The following is a 20730-nucleotide window of genomic DNA, read 5'->3' as shown; positions in this document are numbered from 1 at the left end:
CACTTTAATTTAGATCCTCTGGATGTCTTTTCACACAACGGTCTCAGGGTTTACTTCCTCATACTTCAGAGGAAATCTCACAACAGCTGAATATTTCATAACCCCATACATTTGGCGTTATGAATCTAGCGGTACTGAAGACTAAGCAGTCTTGTGATTCAAGCTGTACATGTAAAGTTCCCACACCTGTACAGATATTCAATGTGGTCACTGTGCAGATAGGGAGGGGCAAACCTCCCCAGTTGGGTAAACACATGGCAATAATCAACCAACCCTGTTATGGAAAACATTGTGCAACTGCAAATCTAAGCATGTTCATCTCTATACTTAGACAACAGGATTGCCAGAACATGTGAAACTGGTGTAATTCGCTCAGATTGGCCGAGCACCAGGAAAAAAAAAAAAAACAGGAATGGGGAATACGGTAGAGCTGCACGATTCTGGCCAAAATGAGAATCACAATTTTTTTGCTTAGAATAAAGATCACGATTCTCGCCATGTAAAATCTTTGACATTATACAAAAAAATTGGGCTAACTTTAGTGGTTAGTTGTTTTTTTTTAATTCATTCCAAAAGAATTGCATTTGAAAGACCTCTGCACAAATACAGTAAGACATAAAATATTGCAACAACCACCATTTTATTCTCAAGGGTCTCTAATATATATTATATATATATATATATATATATATATAATGTTTGGGGGTTCCAAGTAGTTCTATCAAAAAAAAAAAAAGGATGATTTATAAAACTTGAAACCAACAAATGTCAGAAAAAGGTTTAGGCCCAGATTCTCAAAGACTTACGACTGCGTATCTCCAGATACGCCGTCGTAAGTCCGAATGGCCGCCGTCATATCTATGCGCCTGATTCATAGAATCAGTTACGCATAGATTTGGCCAAGATACGAGCGGCGTAAGTCTCCTACGCCGTCGTATCTTGGGGTGCATATTTACGCTGGCCGCTAGGTGGCGCTTCCGTTGATTTCCGCGTCGAATGAGCAAGATACGCCGATTCACGAACGTACGCCCGTCGCAATTAGTTACGCCGTTTACGCAAGACATACGCTGGCGTAAAGATAAAGCTGGTCTCTAGGTGGCGCAGCCCATGCAAGGTATGGACCTCGGAACAAGCGTATCTTTTTACGTCATTTACGTAAGTCGTACGCGAATAGGGCTGTGCATAAGTTACGTTCACGTCGTAGGCAGTGTTCGACGTATCTTATGCCGCGTACAGACGATCGTTTTATGCGATGTAAAAAAACGACGTTTTCTGTGAAGTAAAAAACAACGTTTTTGAAAACTTCAATTTTCAAAAAACGACGTTGCCTACACATCATCGTTTTTTCACAATGCTCTAGCAAAGCGAGGTTACGTTCACCACGTTTTTTTCATTGAAGCTTGCTTCATAACTAGCTTCTGGGCATGTGCGGGTTCAAAAACGTAGTTTTTTGCTACACACGGTCAATTTCTGTGACACAAAAAACGACGTTTTGAAAAATGACACATAAAATTAAAGCATGCTTCAATTTTTTTTGTCGTTTTTTTACAAGACATAAAGCGACGTTTTCCCCCACACGGTCAATGAAATTGACGTTTTTAAAAACGTCGTTTTTTTACATCGCATAAAAGGACCGTCTGTACGCGGCATTAGGCTTTCTATCTGACGCATGCGCACTGGGATACATCCACGGATGGCGCATTCCCTGTTCGTTCAAAGCGTCATTTACGTGGGGTCATGCTTAATTTACATAAAACACGCCCACCTCTTTCACATTTGAATTAGGTGCGCTTACGCCGGCACATTTAGCTACGCCGCCGTAACTTAGGACGCAAGTGCTTTGTGAATACTGCACTTGCCTCTCTAAGTTGCGGCGGCATAGCGTAAATAACATACGCTATGCCCGCACATCGCTACGCCGCCCTACGAGAATCTAGGCCTTAATGTTCAAGTGATTAAACTTTCCTCATTTACACACAGTCTATTCCTTTGATCTAAAGGACAAATTGTTACAATGTTTAGACTTAAGTTCCACTGCTAAAGAATGTTGTGATACTTTGCAGACTGGCCGGATTTTTTTCCTTTCTTTTGATGGCTGTGGCTTCAGCAGAGCAGAGAGAATTCTCTGCATAGAAAGATCGGGAAATACTTTGCCAAGATCGCAAGGGGGGGGAAAAAAATAATTGCGCAGCTCTAGAATACGGCACATGTAACATCCAAATAACAGCCTTACCTTCATTACATTGAACAGCCCCTCCTGCCCCAAGCTGTCCTGTCCCCTAAAAAAGTCATGTTCAGGGTAGGTTCGAGCGATGTCTCTGCGGATCAGCTTCTCACAAGGTGAGGACATTCTCAGTAGGTCGGCATATTGCTTCTTCACTGGCATGTCTGTTGCGTTACACAACATCTGCCATACCATGACTCTGAAGTGATGTGGGATCCCCTTCCGAATCAGCTCCTGTAAGGAAAACATAGTAATAAATACCCAGGTCAGAAAAAAAGAAAAAAAGGAAGGACTCGTTTACAGCTGCAGCAAGGACTGGCGCTCCTCTACCAAATGAGCAGCATTGCCCCATTTACTCGGGGGTAGAATTTCTGCCACAGCTACAAAGCAAACCAGCATAGCATGTGTACACCCCAAGTCACTGCCTTTGCAGCTAAAAGGTGAGTGGATGTGGGCCGTAAAAACGCAGCTCACTTGGTTTTGCTGCCCCCCTAACTGCTAGTGAAAACAAGCACTAATTCTTAGATGTGATGGCTGCCTTCATTTTCTTTTTTAGACTTTCTTCTATTTTCATCTGGTGATCCAGCCAGTAAGTCTGTTTTTTTCAAAACAAGCTCTATTCTTAAATGTATCAGTTACAAGGATGTGACAAACCATTTACCACACACACACGTGCTTCCAAAGATCAGCTTTTAGTTATTCATATAAAAACGTATTTTTTTCCTTTTGGGATAAAACTGTGTTGCTGTGACTGGCGCAGATTCTCAAAGGGCTTACGACGGCGCAACGCAATGTATGCCGTCGTAAGTCCTAATCTGGGCCGTCGTATCTATGCGACTGATTCTTAGAATCAGTTACGCATAGATATCCATTAGATCCGACAGGCGTAAGGCTCTTACGCTGTCGCATCTTAAATGCAATTTCTTTTTTTGCCGCTAGGCGTCGCCTCCGTAGTTTTTCCCGTCGAGTATGCAAATTAGCAAAATACGCGAATTCCCGAACTTAAGCGGTCGACGCAGTGAAGTTACAACGTTTACGTTAGTTTTGCGCGGCGGAAAGTTTCCCCTGCTATATGAGGGGCAACCAATGTTAAGTATGGCCGCTGTTCCCGCGTCAAAATTTTTAAATTTACGTCGTTTGCGTAAGTCGTCCGTGAATGGGGCTGGACGCCATTTACGTTCACGTCGAAACCAATGACGTCCTTGCGACGTCATTTGGAGCAATGCAACCTGGGATATTTTCCGGACGGCGCATGCGCAGTACGTTCGGCGCGGGAACGCGCCTAATTTAAATGCTACACGCCCCCTACCCGGCTTATTTGAATTAGGTGGGCTTGCGCCGGGTGATTTAAGCTACGCCGCCGCAACTTTACAGGCAAGTTCTTTGTGAATAAAGCACTTGCCTGTAAAACTTGCGGCGGCGTAACGTAAATCAGATATGTTACGCCCGCACAGTTTTACGCCCATATACGAGAATCTGGGCCACTGTTTATAAAGTGTGACCTGGAGTTTGGCTTAGTGTATCTAATGCCCCGTACACACGATCGGAATTTCCGTCGGGATAAACTCAGACGGGTTCTTCTGACGGAATTCCGTTCAAGCTGTCTTGCATACACACTGTCACACCAAATTCCGACCGTCCAAAATGCGGGGACGTACCACACTACGACGAGCCGAGAAAAACGAAGTTCAATGCTATGACTTGATTCTGAGAATGCGTATTTTTTTTCTCCGTCAGAGTTCCATACAGACGAACAGAATTTCCAATAGAAACGAGCTAGATTCAGGTAGCTCAGCGCATCTTTTGGCCGGCGTAGGGCATCTCATATGCGCACGCCAACGTAAATCAGGGAGCCCAGGACAGTATTCTGAAAGATCTTGCGCCGTACGGTGCGCCGGCGTAGTGTAAATGTGCCGGCGTAAGCCCGCCTAATTCAAATGTGGAAGGTAGTGGGCGTGTTATATACAAATTAGCCGTGACCCCATGTAAATGACTTCCCGAACGAACGGCGCATGCTCAGAATCACGTCGCAAATACTCCAAGAAACGTCGGCTCAATGATTTCGACGTGAACGTAACCTACGCACAGCCCCATTCACGCAACACTTAAGTAAACGACGTAAAATTTGACGGCTGTTCCGACGACCATACCTGAACATTGGCTGCGCCTTATAGAGCAGGGGGTAACGTTACGCCGGACGTAAGCCTTACGTAAACGGCGTAGCGGGCGCAAGTACGTTCTTGAATCGGCGTATCTAGCTCATTTACATATTCTACGTGTAGATCTACGGAAGCGCCCCTAGCGGCCAGCGTAAATATGCACCCTAGATACGACGGCGTACTAAGACTTACGTCGGTCGGATGAAGAAGGAATTCAGGCGTATCTAGCTCCCTGAATAACACGCATAGATACGACGGCGCAAAATTCCGTCTGACTTTTTCCCCCATCGGAAATTACGATCGTGTGTACAAGGCTTAAATCCAATACCCCTCACTCCCCAGACTGACAATGCTGCTGCCCAAAAGGTGCCCCCTGTTCTCCTGCATCCAGAGTGTTACTGGTCAGATCACCAGGTGAAAACAGAGGGGAAAAAAAATACACTAATGCAGCCACCACATCTTAGCTGTAAGATTACATTTTGGTTTTGGGATTACTACCATTTTAATGTTGTACAGATCTTTTTGGGTTTATTAATTTGAATTTAATCATGGGTGCCAGGATAAAATTGAAAGCAGCCAATGGGTGCCCGTCATAGAAGGGCTGTGCAGCTGTTGATATAAATATACGTAGCGTAAAAACTGTCTGCCAGCCTGGTTATTGACATCACTAATATGTAATGTGTTAGGTGAGGAAGTTTAAAAGGGGAAGTGAAATGTTAAAGTATTTACCTATAGTAATCCAACTATACAGTCTTTGTTAAAGTGGTTGTAAACCCTCACATATACCAGTGAAGTGACTGGCCTCAGATCATACACAGATGGGGAAAAAAATCCTCCTATATAAATTGTACCTGTTTATCTGCGGTCTTCGCTTCTCTACATCTGTTCAAAGTGCTGAATTTTTAAAGCTTGTCTGAGCGGTCAGAAAAAAAAAAGGGGAAGAGAACTGAACTTACACTCTGTAGATCTCATGGAGGAGAGCTCTGAGAGCCAATTGGAGGGAAAGGGACACACCCCCATCCACACAGCAACAGAGCTGCACCTGTCAATCTGCTGGGATTTATCCGCAGATCAGTTCCAGCGGATAGATCCGGTCGTGTGTACGTCCGAGCGGACATTTATCGGCGGAAAAAAATCCAGCCGACGGATTTCAAGCGGATAAAAATTTCTTAGCATGCTAAGAAATCTATCCGCTTGAATCCTGTCCAGCAGATTGATCCGGTGGTCTGTACAGACTCACCGGATCAATCCGTCTGCTCCCCTCCCTCGCATGCGTCGTAATGATTCGACGCATGCGTGGAAGTCTTTACCTTCCAGCGTCGCGGCGTCATCGTCGCGGCGACGGCGCGACACGTCACCGCAGATGTTCCCGCGCGGATTTCGATCTGATGGCGAGTACAGCCATCAGATCCAAATCCGCCAGAGGATTTATCCGCTGGAAATGGTCCAGCGGACCGTTTCCAGCGGATATCCTCTCGTGTGTACGGGGCCTTAGAGCCAGTAAAAATTGTCAGAAGTGACTTGGTGCGATAGCAAAGGAGTGAAGCAGCAGACAGAAACGACACTTGGTGCTCCTAATTAAAGAGGAAGTAAATCTTCCTGTATAATTTGTACCTATAGGTAAGCCTTATTCTAGACTTGCCTATAGGTACTGTAAATATCACCTAAACGGGCGCTATTTAGGAGATATTTACTGTATACTGTGCCGATGATGTCATCTGCGCATGTGCTCTGAAGTAGTGTGCCATTTCTTCAGAAGCATGCGCCGTGACCAGCGGCTCCTGCGACGTCACACAGCTGGCCCCAGAAGGAAGATGGATACAACCACTAACTTTAAATTTACCAGAACTATGTAATATAAACACCTACATTAAATATCTAATCACTCTCTATCCAGTCAGGTATGCTCTTGTACAGCATAGAAGTTGATTGATCCAAATGAGATTGTATAGAGGAATTATAACACTTGGTGAGCTTTAGCTTTCAGTCCTCTCTCCTGTCCTGGTCTGTTATTGGACAATGAAGGGGCAGAAGCTCATCAGTGAAGTCAGTCCTCTGCTCACCCCACTTTCTTTTTTTACTTTCAGACCTGTGAAAAAAGACTTATAGTAGTGACTCTTCACCTCCCAGTCAATAGAGAATTAAATAAAGCAAAAATAAGGCAGAATTGGGCATTTATACTTGCAGTATTTAAAAGCACAGCTGCATGTATGTTTTTCTTTTCTTTTTTTTGCGCCATGAAACGCAGCGAGTCCTCCACGTCTACTCCAGTTCTGGGCTGTCCTCTAACGACTCATGGTTAAGCTGACTTTATAGTGACCATGCCACTCCTTGTGCATTGATACTCTATAAATGGTGCCGTGGTGATGCCCCCTCAGGCATCCTACATTCATAGTATGTCCTTAGGCTACTGCATTGAATGACTTAGGGCAGTGGTCTCCAAACTGCGACCCGGGGGCCAGATGTGGCCCTTTGCTTGCTTTTATCTGGCCCTTGGGCCACTATTTTCATCCACTGATACCAATGGGCTATAAATTCCCCCACTGACATAAGTGGAGGGGCAGTATTCCTCCAAATGATGCCAACAATGGGGCACAATGCCTCCCAATGACACCAAAAATGGGACACAATGCCTCCCAATGACACCAAAAATGGGGCACAATTCCCCACAATGACACCAAAAATGGGGCACAATTCCCCCCAATGACACCAAAAATGGGGCACAATTCCCCCCAATGACACCAAAAATGGGGCACAATTCCTCCCAATGACACCAAAAATGGGGCACAATTCCTCCCAATGACACGATTGATGGTGTCAGGATAAGGAACTGTGCCCCAACAATGGGGCATTATTCCTCCCACTGACACCAAAGATACAGCTTTGTATAATCCCACTGATGTTGGGATCTTTTTTACTCCCAATTGCCACAGTCCGGCCCTCCTTAAGTCTGAAGGACAGTAAACTGGACCTTTGTTTAGAAAGTTTGGAGACCCCTGTAGTAGGGCATCAAAATGAGGGCATCTTGTGGTAAACAAGATGTACTGCAAGGAACTACTCCAGATTGAGGGTAAGTACTGCAACCAGAGCTGCTTTTTTATTTACGGTAGTTCACAGGCTGGGGGGTACATTTTAGCTAAAACAATTGCCAGGAGCCAGTTTACAAGAGTTGGGCAATAAATGATTTTAAGGAACACATTACCGAATTTGCTTTAAATATTTACATTGAGTTCTGCTTTAACAAAGCACAAGTAAGGGTTAGTGTACAACATGCCAGTCTCACAGCATTAATATGATCGACGTTAATGATTGCCAGCGATGTAACCAGTTACTCGGCTATTGTGTATAACCCATCAAGCAGAACACAGAACAGCATTCTTGACCAGATCCGCATAACTGAAGCCTCCAACCACCTGCCCCTCTTACTGACCTTCAGCAGCTTCTCCTTTCTCCTGGTCCACTCCTCCCAGTGGGTGACAATGCGTCCCCATAACTCCCAGCTGTCCTGGTCCAAAGGTGGTGGCCCCGGGGAGGTGACGCTGGTCCTGCAGGATCCAGTAACACTTCGCAGTGACTTGGAGTCAGCTTCCAGGAGCCTTTGGAAAACAATTACAGCCTTAGACAATATTATCAAGTGTAGATGTTTTATATTTAGAAATACAAATGAACTAAAACGGCCCATTTATTATAATAATATCTGGAAAAGTAATGGACTGTTGGCCACTGCAGCCAAGATTTTGACTTGTTCCCTATTACGTAGAAGAGACCCTGGCTTGCATACATAGACATTCCCAGCTGATGAAGGCAAAGCATTCCTTGGTCAATTAGACTGCAATAAATATGCATTACAGATTTTTCACTTTGATGCTCTGTTTAATCCTTTACTCCGTCCCCATAGCACCCCACACCCCATTCTCTACTCCACCCCCAATGCAACCTTCATCCCATTTACATTAACCACTTAAGGACCGGACCAATATGCTGCTACATGACCCAAGGGGTTTTTACAATTCGGCACTGCGTAGCTTTAACAGACAATTGCGCGGTCATGCGACGTGGCTCCCAAACAAAATTGGCGTCCTTTTTTCCCCACAAATAGAGCTTTCTTTTGGTGGTATTTGATCACCTCTGCGGTTTTTATTTTTTGCGCTATAAACAAAAATAGAGCGACAATTTTGAAAAAAATGCAATATTTTTTACTTTTTGCTATAATAAATATCCACCAAAAACATATATAAAAAAAAAAAATTCTCAGTTTAGGGCAATATCTATTCTTCTACCTATTTTTGGTAAAAAAAAAAAAAAAAAAAAAAAAAATCGCAATAAGCGTTTATCGATTGGTTTGCGCAAAGTTTATAGCGTTTACAAAATAGGGGATAGTTTTATTGCATTTTTATTAATTTTTTTTTTACTACTAATGGCGGCGATCAGCGATTTTTTTCGTGACTGCGACATTATGGCGGACACTTCGGACAATTTTGACACATTTTTGGGACCATTGTCATTTTCACAGCAAAAAATGCATTTAAAGCGGAGTTCCGGCCACAATTTCACTTTTTAAATATAAATACCCCTGTAATACACAAGCTTAATGTATTCTAGTAAAGTTAGTCTGTAAACCAAGGTCCGTTTTGTTAGGTTGTTACAGCATTTAGACACTTTATAAAATAGAAATTGACTGGGGCCATCTTAAGTGTGGGCATCATGAAGCCAGACTGTATGACTTCCTGGATTTCAGCCTTGCAAATCTTGCACATGCTCAGTGCTGCACAAGCTGTGTCAGATCAGGTTTCAGCACCTGTGCTGTCCAAGTCACATGATTCTTTGAGACTGGGGAGTGCACAGACTCCTGGAAAGTTACACCCACTACATTCCCAGGAGTCTGTGCGGTGTAGGTTAGGAAGCATTAAGCACCTAGGTGCAGGAAGTGGGAAGATTAACTATTCTGCCTAGCAACAGCACTTTGAAGGCATCTAAAAAAAAAAAAAATTTTCGTAAAGGACTAATGACATTTTTTTAAAACTACTGATGTAATGTTATATTTATGGGAGGAACTCCACTTTAAATTGCATTGTTTATTGTGAAAATGACAGTTGCAGTTTGGGAGTTAACCACAAGGGGCGCTGTAGGAGTTAGGCTTCACCTAGTGTGTGTTTACAACTGTAGGGGAGTGTGGCTGTAGGACTGACGTCATCGATCGAGTCTCCCTATAAAAGGGATCACTCGATCGATACGCCGCCACAGTGAAGCACGGGGAAGCCATGTTTACATACGGCTCTCCCCGTTCTTCCGCTCCGGGGAGCGATCGCGACAGAGCGGCTATAAACGAATAGCCGCGGCGTCGTCCCGGATCGCTCCCCGAGGGAATCCGACCGCCGCATGTAGCGGGGGGGGGGTCCCGATCGGACCCCCGGCCCACGTCTAGGCAGGGACGTACAGGTACGCCAATGTGCCTGTACGTGCCATTCTGCCGACGTATATCTACATGCGGTGGTCGGGAAGCGGTTACATTTTTTTCCCTGGACATCTACTCTCTTATCACATGATGAGTAGGGCCCTCTGAGTTGAGTGGCATCTTGATATAGCGCGGTCATTTACCCCGTACGATCCAGACGCGCTTGACTAGGGTCAATTTAGAGAGAAGCCAATTAACCTACCAGCATGTCTTTGGAGTATTTGCCCTTTTTCCCTCCAGCAGTGCTCAGTGCTTACTTTGCAGTAGTACTGGGATCCTGGGCCAATGTGAGGACACTAAACTTGGAAAAGTAGCACCTGGAGGGGGGCAGAGTCTAGAGTCTGAGAAGCAGGCATGGGGTAATTATGTAGGCTGCCACTGTTGGCCTGCTTCTGAAAATGCTAGTTGCCTAGCTATGCCCGAGTTAATAAAGACTCAGAACAGGCATGTAGCAAATAAAAAAAAAGTCACAGAAAAGGGAATGTTGGAGATTTAAACCACCTGACAAGTCTTTGGTGTCGCCAGGATCCTATTTAAAATCTCTGCGCCAATTTGCTGGGTCTGCACACCTATTGGCATCATGAGGGGCTCTTCCCCTCCTAAATGTTGCGTTTTATACAAGGAAACATGTGACCGTTGTTTGTGTAGCACTACTCCCGAAGGAGCTGCTGGTTTGTTTAGGGTAGCACGTTACCTCTGTATCACCGCCGTCTAGGGTACTTGATGAGAGTTGTAGTAAATGGAATGTCCACATGTCTTTTCTGTGCTTTTATTACCCAGCCGGGTAAAAACGGTTAGACAGTAGAGAGGTGAAGGGATAGCAAATAGGAGACAGCAGATCCAGGTATAACTAAACACGGGAAACAGTCCTGCTCCCAACGACACCTTACTTCGCCACTCCAGCCGGAGTGGGTATAGCGAACCTGGACAGGCCTTTCTCACAAGCCTGGCAGCCAGAGTGTCACTCGAACTTAGGATTAAGTCTCTGCCACAGACCCTCCAATAAGATTGGAGACAATTATGGTCCGGAATCCTTTCTTAGTAGATTCAGCACCCGGATCTCCTTCAGGTAGTTTTGTAAAGTCAGTAACTAAACAGGCGACCAACATCCAGCCTGTTAGAACTCAGGTGGTCCCAGATGAATGGACAGGCCCCTCCTGGGACACCAGCCTCGTGCTAGGTATCTCCCGGACAGGCTCCTCACCGGTTGGCTTCCTCCACTTGGACGGACAGCTAGGGACCCCCTTCAGATTGGGGACCCAGTCGACTACTGGGCCCACACAGTGAATCAATCGCTCCGGGCTAACGTGGTCCTGGAGCCAGGAACGCTGTTGCCCACACACACCCAGGCCAGCAGGGCCATATGCGGGAATGTCGTGTAATGGCTACCCCAATGGTGGGCGCCACACGAGGAAGAACCTCGAGGTAATGGCATCTGCGCCTTTATACCCCTCCCCAGCATGCACCGGGCGCTAAGGAGTGGCACTCAGAGCACCTAACCCCACTGCTGCCACCTGCCGTCCGGGGGTGACGGGAATCCCCCGGCCAGGAGGTTAGCCCACAGCACAGCCAAGCTAGAGCAGAGACCCAAATTTAAACGATCAGATGAACTCAGAGCTAACTATTTCTCTGAATCCTTCCCCTAAATTTAACATAGCACCGGCTCTGAAAGTAGCCAGGCGCTAAATTTGAATGGGTCTTTTAAAATAGTTTACAGTGAAAATATTCTTCCTGTACTTCTGCTTCATGCTGAAGACAAGAAGGGGTGAAGTAATAACGTAGTTTAAACAATGGTGAAATGCAAAGTGCACTTGACATCAATGGGCTGCCTAAGTAACTAATATGTACCAATCACAATTTCAGCAAGTAACCTGCACTGTAGGACTTACAATTTGAAAGTATAAAATAGTTATATTAATGCATATACAGTGGGTATAGAAAATAATTACCCCCCCCCCCCCCCAATAAAAAAAATAAAATGTTGTTGCCTTGCAGCCTGAAATGAAGACAGATGCCAATTTTGTTGCATCTAGCGTTATTTACTCAGTGCACGTTATAACATTCAAGTAAAAAACATAACACCAGCATATCAGAAAAAAATAAAAAAACACACAAACAGAATCATAGAGTTGAAAAAAGGATCACCCCCCTTCTAAAAACAATTTGTAAATGTAATCAGGTGTAGCTAGTGACCCTCTCAATGGCACAAAAAAAAACATTTGACTTTCAACTGTGATGAGCTGTGGTCATTTTGATTAGCTCAGCATGAAAAGAGCTTTCCTGGATTATGTGTATCCCTTGTAGGGCAACTGAAGCAAACAATCAACTATGGATTGAAAAGGCACTGTCAAAAGATTCAGATCCAAACTCTGTAGCTGGATCTCACTGGGATCTAGCAGTAGAGACTGGCGAGTGAGCTGTGGGTGCTGGAGGGTAGATATCGCTAGTAGTAGGGACTGGGGAGTGAGCTGTGGGTGTTGGCGACATGAAGATCAGGAAGTGACTTCCATGTTCTGATCTCATTGGTCACATGAATACCGGGGATGTGAGCTGTACAATGAGTGTAATGAGGTACAGATCTTGCTGGTGTCATGGATGCTGGGAAATTAGCCATGTGCTGGAATGCAGACAGGAAATGAATTGAGCTGCGTTTACTGGGGTGCAGATTTCACTGGTGACAAGGGGACTGGGGAGTGAGCTGCGTATACTGGGGTGCAGATTTCACTGGTGACAAGGGGACTGAGCTGCGTGTACTGGGGTGCAGATTTCACTGGTGACAAGGGGACTGGGGAGTGAGCTGCGTGTACTGGGGTGCAGATTTCACTGGTGACAAGGGGACTGGGGAGTGAGCTGCGTTTACTGGGGTGCAGATCTCACTGGTGACAAGGGGACTGGGGAGTGAGCTGCGTGTACTGGGGTGCAGATCTCACTGGTGAAAGGAGACTGGGGAGTGAGCTGCGTGTACTGGGGTGCAGATCTCACTGGTGAAAGGAGACTGGGGAGTGAGCTGTGTGTACTGGGGTGCAGATTTCACCAGTGACAAGGGGACTGGGGAGTGAGCTGCGTGTACTGGGGTGCAGATCTCACTGGTGAAAGGAGACTGGGGAGTGAGCTGTGTGTACTGGGGTGCAGATTTCACCAGTGACAAGGGGACTGGGGAGTGAGCTGCGTGTACTGGGGTGTAGATCTCACTGGTGACAAGGAGGCTGGGGAGTGAGCTGCGTGTACTGGGGTGCAGATTTCACTGGTGACAAGGGGACTGGGGAGTGAGCTGCGTGTACTGGGGTGCAGATCTCACTGGTGACAAGGGGACTGGGGAGTGAGCTGTGTGTACTGGGGTGCTATGACTAAGCACTAAACCCCAGTGTGAAACGCGTCAGCTATACACCCTACTGCTTGCTGTGCTTTGTAGTGTGGTTTTCCTTTTTTACCATTAAAGGCTACCTTTTAAAGGTTTTTTGGTGTGCGGCCGTCCATATTTCCTTTTTGAGTTTTGCTTCGCGCATTCCCGGCACCCACGGTTTCTGAGAGGACATTGATTGCATAGTGCACTCACCTGGAGCGGCAGTTTCTCCCTTCTCATTTGGGGTGCAGATCTTACTGGTAACATGGACTCTTGAAAAAGAGTTGCGCATGCTAGAGTTCTGATATCTTGAGAAGTGAACACAGTGTGTGCTGACCGCTGGACACGAGTTGTATTTTGTTGGTGAAGCATGCTTTGTTCAGCTAAATTTACAAATGGAGACAGAATCCTGCACCAACGGAACAGGAAGTTGCCATCTCCTGAATCACTTTTTTACAAATTAGGATAGGGTTATGGAGAATTTAACAGCATATGCTGGAACAAGCAAAGATGGGTTGGAATACCCACAAGGTTCAGGAACAGGCAAAAGTGGATTGATTCCAAAAACAAAAATTATTGTAGGGTAACCTCACTGTCTGGGTAGCAAAAAGGTATTGCTGAAGCTAGGTGCCACCTCAACTCACCATTCTAGAATTAGAACTAAAACATCATATACTTGTGGCGTAATCCTTTTAAAAATTTAAACTGGCACTCACTTTGCACATTGTGCAAAAAGTCTGTTTGATCCTGTCTTCTCGGATTTCCTCCCCTTCTTCCACTGACTCCAGAACAGGACTGGATAGTACAGAGCCTTTGGAATCAGGCTGCACATGCTCAGTTTGGTGTGTATTCAGGGGTCAAGTCCTGTGGGAAAAAGTGTGGGAACTCCCACCCAAGATCCACTCCCCCACCAAACAAAAAAAAAAAAAAAAAAAATGATACGCTTTAAGCAAGTTCTTTCTAAATCCTGCGATAACTCGCGGCAGACCTCCGCAATGTCTCCTGGGAACAATGACAAAAGCTCCCAGGAGACATTGCAGCATCGAGGAAGTGACGGAATACCCGCACACTACCCGATGAATCCATATACAGGAAGCGGCCAGTAACATAAAGGATTACTAAAGTTCGCGCTGGGCATCGCTGAAGAATTGGCTCAGGTAGCTCGGCTGCTCTAGTCCTGCAAAGGGAACCGAGTTCCTGCTGTGAAAAAAGTGCAGGAACTCCGTTCCCACATGACTTGATCCCTGTGTGTATTACTAGAGTTTTTTTTTCCCTTGGGAGAGTGCATGTGATCAGCACAGGGCCAATCAGCACTGTCCAGACAGAGGGTCAGGGATCCTGAGAGGACAGCTCAGTGCATTATGAAAACTCCTCCTACAAGCTTTACCAGGAAATGATAGAAGTCACAAGACTGCTATATACTGCTGATAAGAAAAGGTATTTAGCAGTTTATATTTACTAAAATAATTTCTGTGTACTGTGGGAGACCAGATATAGTGAATGCGGGGTCCTAAGTTTAGCAACACAAAGTTTCTATACCCAGCATCAAATGTCTTCCTGAGAGTCTCAAAACATTGGGCGTGTCATTATGCAAGTCCAGACCTCCCAAAATTTTGAGAAGGGAATGAGGGACACCTACTCGCAAATGTATGTAGCCATAGGACACGCCCCTGCCACACCCACTTAACCACTTGCCGACCTAAATATACGTCAGCAGAATGGCACGGACAGGCACATGCACGTACCTATACGTCCTCTGCTTGACGTGGGTCGGGGGTCCGATCGGGCCCCCCCCCGTACAGGCGGCGGTCGGTAAGCCTTGGGGAGCGATCCGGGACGACGGCGCAGCTATTCGTTTATAGCCGCCCCGTCGCGATTGCTCCCCGGAGCTGAAGAACGGGGAGAGCCGTGTGTAAACACGGCTTCCCCGTGCTTCACTATGGCGGCGCATCGATCGAGTGATCCCTTTTATTAGGGAGACTCGATCGATGATGTCAGTCCTACAGCCACACCCCCCTACAGTTGTAAACACACACAAAGTGAACCCTAAATGTTACAGCGCCCCCTGGTGTTTAACTCCCAAACTGCAACTGTCATTTTCACAATAAAGAATGCAATTTAAATGCATTTTTTGCTGTGAAAATGACAATGGTCCCAAAAATGTGTCAAAATTGTCCGAAGTGTCTGACATAATGTCGCAGTCACGAAAAAAATCGCTGATCGCCGCCATTAGTAGTAAAAAAAATAAAAATGCAATAAAACTATCCCCTATTTTGTAAACGCTATAAATTTTGCGCAAACCAACCGATAAACGCTTATTGCGATTTTTTTTACCAAAAATAGGTAGAAGAATACGTATCGGCCTAATCTGAGGAAAAAAAAAATGTTATATATGTTTTTGGGGGATATTTATTATAGCAAAAAGTAAAAAATATTGCATTTTTTTTCAAAATTGACGCTCTATTTTTGTTTATAGCGCAAAAAATAAAAACCGCAGAGGTGATCAAATACCACCAAAAGAAAGCTCTATTTGTGGGGAAAAAAGGACGCCAATTTTGTTTGGGAGCCACGTCGCACGAGCGCGCAATTGTCTGTTAAAGCGACGCAGTCCCGAACTGTAAAAACCCCTTGGGTCTTTAGGCAGCATATTGGTCCGGGGCTTAAGTGGTTAAAGGAGAATTTACCAAAAAAAATGTTAATTAAATCCACAAGGGCTTTTTTCTTTTTTTTTTTACCACTACTATTACTTTATATTGTTTTTTTAAATTTACAAATGCAGGAATTTAGAAATCAGATCAAAGGTTTAGCGCTGGGAAACACTTTTTGAAAGATAAAAAGTGCATTTTATACACCGCTTTATAGATCAGACCAAAATGAGGGACAAATGAGGAGGAAAGAGGGACTTTGCTCCAAATCAGGGACAGTTGGGAGCTATACAAGTCTTCAGCAGCCCTTACAGTGAAGAGCTTGGACCCGGGGTCCAACACTCTTCCCTATTGGTCAGTAAAGCAGCAAATCATAGTTTTGTGGAAGAACAAGGCTACCAGTCAAGTTCCCAACCGCAGCAGGCAGTGGAGATTTGCACAACAAAGTTGCAGGGTATCATATCATGGCTCCTCGTGCTTTTCATAAAACGTCAAATTGGATTTACAAGCATCTGTAAAACCGGTTTTACTGTACGTGTTTTAAAGGAGAGTAGAGTTTCATATTATTCACAGCTGGTGGTTCTGTAAAAATGTATTTTTAGTATAGAATGACAATGGCAGTTCTAAAATGCGAGACTTTATTAAACCATAAAACCAGTCCTGAAATGTAATCTCAAAAAGAACAAAACCCTGTCTGTATTAGACTTTCATTCCAGGATCCACATATAATAGCAGTGTGGGGAGCATCCAAATAGAACAGCCACCTGGACTGGATCCCACTTCCGTCTACAGGGGTTTAGAAAAGGTGCGGCATGGAAAAACAGATCTACCTGCATTCTGAAACCACATTGGTTTTACACTCAGCTATAAATATGCTGTAAAAGGGGAATCATTCCAGATTAGTTTGTTTGAACTAGTGGTTATTGGTGCCGAGAGTAATATAGATAGAGAGAGATAGGAGATCATATAACTTATACACCCGCGCCAGATGAAAACATATACACAGAGCTGCTGTGCGCTACACAAATAGTTTTGCGCTAAATACACAGCACTTTATTAGCTGGATTCAGGTACGGCGGCTCACTTTTGAGGCAGCTTAGCAAATCGCATATACGCTACGCCGCCGTAAGTCAGAGAGGCAAGTGCTGTATTCACAAAGCACTTGCCTCCTAAGTTACGGCGGCGTAGCGTAAATGGTGCGGCGTAAGCGCGCCTAATTCAAATGAGGATGAGGGGGGCGTGTTTTATGTAAATTATATGTGACCCGACGTGATTGACGTTTTTTACGAACGGCGCATGCTCCGTCCGTGGACATATCCCAGTGTGCATTGCTCCAAAGTACGCCGTTCCGGCGTGAACGTAAATTACGTCCAGCCCGATTTGCGTACGACTTACGCAAACGACGTAAAAAGATAGGCCTGTTCTGACGTCCATACCTTGCATGGGCTGCGCCACCTAGGGACCAGCTTTATCTTTACGCCGGCGTATCTCTAACGTAAACGGCGTAACCAATTGCGACGGGCGCACGTACGTTCGTGAATCGGCTTATCTAGTCATTTGCATATTCTACGCCGAACTCAACGGAAGCGCCACCTAGCGGCCAGCGTAAATATGCACCCTAAGATACGACGGCGTAGGAGACTTACGTCGCTCGTATCTTAGCCTAAATTTAAGCGTATCTGGTTTCCAGAATACGCTTAAATTTACGACGGCGTAGATTCAGAGTTACGACGGCGTATCTACTGATACGCCGGCGTAAACCTATCTGAATTCACCTACAAATGTGCAATCACAGGTAATAGAGTGCAGTGCTGAACGTGCTACTACTTTACTAAACTGTGTGTTATATAATACATTAAAGCTCAATACAATAAAGTGCAATATCTAACATAAGCTGCACCCATGCAAAGTGCTTTTTCTAATATCCCCTGTAATGCCAATGAATTAATAAAGTGCCTTATGCAAATATTGTGCAAAAAACGTCCACCGTTTTCCTCCAAAATTTCACTTCACCATCGTGCCTGGAAGGAGTTTTTTTGCCTGGGTGCAGCTAATAGATATTGCAATGTATTGTATTATATGACACACGTTTTAGTTTAGTAGCACTTTCAGCTCTGCACTTTATTACATGGGAGTATGCATATAAAGCAATAAGTATTGAGAGCAAACTTTTGGTGCTGAGAGATTACCGTATATACTCGAGTATAAGCCGACCCGAATATAAGCCGAGGCACCTCATTTTACCACAAAAAAAATGGGGAAACGTATTGACTCGAGTATAAGCCTAGGGTGTCCATATGCATGCCTCACTGTGCCTCACTGTGCCCATTACTAGACTGATGTTTAACATAGGAGTCTATAGAAGGGGTGCCCAGTTTTGAAAAAAATCGGTGCTCCCCAGCCGTAGGTCCCCTAGACAACAATCTTTGCATAGTTGTAGAGGAGAAATGGGGCTACATGTGTGCCAAGTTCTGGGTCCAGGGGACCTACGAGCGACCGGTACCGGGTCCCCAAATTCACCAGAGAAATTACCGTTTAACATGGGAGTCTATGGAAAGGGTGCCCGGCTTTGAAAAAAATCAGTGCTCCCCAGCCGTAGGTCCCCCAGACAAACTTTGCACACTTGTAGAGGAGAAATGGGGCCAAGTTTGGGGTCCAGGGGATCTACGGACGGCCGGTACCGGGTCCCCAAAGCCTGGGAGATCAGGCGCAAAAAGGTGACTCGAGAATAAGCCGAGGGGGGCATTTTCAGCACAAAAAAATGTGCTGAAAAACTTGGCTTATACTCGAGTATATATGGTAGTTGACTGTAATTTTCCACCCAAGCCTCGATGTTGTGGGCTCACCGACAACCATGTTTGTAAATTAGAGCCGACCTGAGGGGAGGGGGCGAGCACGACACTCCACACCAGAGAGAAAGCCTTGCATTACTGTGTGGAGTTACAGACAGAAGAACAGGAAGTGAGGATTTCTCAGAAGTAATAAGGACATTTAAAAGCAAAATGGAAGGATGAGGTAAGTGAAGGAGGACTGCACTAAGGTAAAGGAAGCCATTTAGGGCGGAAAAAATTGTACCTTTACAACCCCTTTAAAGTAAAACATGATTTCTGCTAAAGAAAAAAATAAATAATGGCTACATAAGCCAATCAGTATGGTTCTGAATTGCTAGTGTGAGACCAATGTCTGTCAGTGACACTTTGGTCATAGGTCTAGGAGCATACACCAGGTATAAAGTAGGAGTGTAGAATAATGCACATTTTGCTTTTTTCAGCCTACCTAAAAACCAAACACTCTCACCAATGTACAAAATGCTTTTTTCCCCCCTTTTTTTTTTTAAATTCATACCTAAAATACACTGACCCTACTCTAAAGGGCCCTTTTACACGGGAGGTTTGCATTCCACTGACAGATCCACTGCTGATTAAAATAGAGCGAGGCAGATGACAGATCCTTGTCTGCTCCGTTTACGGACAGTCCCTGCTCTGCTGTATGGCTGCATGGAAGCAAACTGACTCCGCTGTCCGTTGACACCCAACTGCCCTCTGATCTGACCAAAAAAAATTGGTAGCGGACGCAGTCCTCCATTTTTTTATTTATTTTTGCTTCTGTAGCAAGGAGAAAAAGATGTATATTTCTCTTGATTGAAGGGGGGAAAAAACACATCACTTATTTCGATTTTTTATTAAATCAAATAAAACATTGGAACCTTTTATACTGCATGGTGTCCCAAAGTACTTATTTTTATAATCACCCCTAGGTGATCAAAATCTTTTTATTTTTTTTGCTGATATCAAGTTTCAGGGATTACATCCTAATGGGTGAGATGGCAATAGGGATTTATAGTTTCCCCAGAGGCTTCCATTGGCTTTTAAAAAAATATTATTTCGATTTTTAATTCTGCTTGTACCCCTATTGCGGATTATTCCTCACTTCATGACCAGTTAAACATTGTCACTGTAACACAAATGAGGGGAAATCTCTCTAATCCAGCCATGGACGAGAGGTCTCAAACTTTTCCCATTATATGCAAAATGTAAAAAAAAATAAAAAAATAATGTGGGCTTTAAAAACACTTAAAAAATACTTTATTTTCACAAATACGAGTTCTAGTTAAAAAAAGTGGTAGTAAAAGGGTAATACATGACACACACACATACACACACACACACACACACACACACACACACACACAGGAAGCTACATTTTGCCTTGAATACAAAGTGACTGGAACTGGTATAGAAGGCAGTCTGTGCTATTCATGCAGCTTGGTGTGCGTTTGAATGGGGACATTGTGCAGAAAGTGAAAGCATCCTGGCTCAGCTATCTATACATCATTGTCCTACTGAGAATCGGGGTGACTTTTCCCAGGCACACGCTCCAGTTCAATGCTTCAGTGCCCAGCATCACACAGCCCAAGACAGTGTATATTATTATCATCATTATAAAATTATCCATCCTCGAGACAGGTGTCTTTTTTTTTTTTTTTAATTATTAAAATTTATTTAGTTTAAATAAAAAAGCGGACCTTTACCCCCCCCCCCCCCTTTTTTTATATATTTTTTAAGTGTAATAAAAAAAAAAAAAAAGCAAAACTCCCCCCCATTTTGAATAAATTAAAGGAGGGTTAACCCTCATCAATTTTTTTCATTGCCATAATTTCCTATCCCATAGCCAAGACAGGAAGTGAGTAGAAATCCCTCTAAAAGTGAGCGAAGATTTCCACTCTATTAGACCCCTTTCACACTGAGGGCGTATTGCAGGCGCTATAGCGTTAAAAATAGCGCCTGCAATCCGCCCTTAAAAAGCTGCTCCATTGTGAAAGCCCGAGGGCTTTCACACTGGAGCGTTGCGCTAGCAGGACGGTAAAAAAAGTCCTGCTAGCCATCGCATCTTTGGAGCGGTGT

The 20730-nt window shown here is 44.6% G+C and overlaps 1 protein-coding gene across 2 annotated transcripts in view; it reads right to left on the bottom strand.

The window, feature by feature from the left end:
- The window catches only part of EVI5L (ecotropic viral integration site 5 like), a 90812-nt gene that overhangs the window by 45551 nt on the left and 24531 nt on the right, over positions 1 to 20730 (bottom strand). For both annotated transcript variants that reach the window (XM_040346306.1, XM_040346307.1), the window contains exons 3-4: positions 7814 to 7979; positions 2234 to 2458 (exon numbers count right to left, since the gene is read on the bottom strand). In XM_040346306.1, coding sequence (XP_040202240.1) covers positions 2234 to 2458; positions 7814 to 7979 — 391 coding nt within the window. The remainder of the gene's footprint in view (positions 1 to 2233; positions 2459 to 7813; positions 7980 to 20730) is intronic.

This window comes from Rana temporaria, chromosome 3 (assembly GCF_905171775.1).
Source record: "Rana temporaria chromosome 3, aRanTem1.1, whole genome shotgun sequence".
In the NCBI taxonomy this organism is placed as follows: Eukaryota; Metazoa; Chordata; class Amphibia; order Anura; family Ranidae; genus Rana; species Rana temporaria.
The sequence above is the reverse complement of the archived record's forward strand: the minus strand, read 5'-3'. Positions and strand labels throughout refer to the sequence as shown.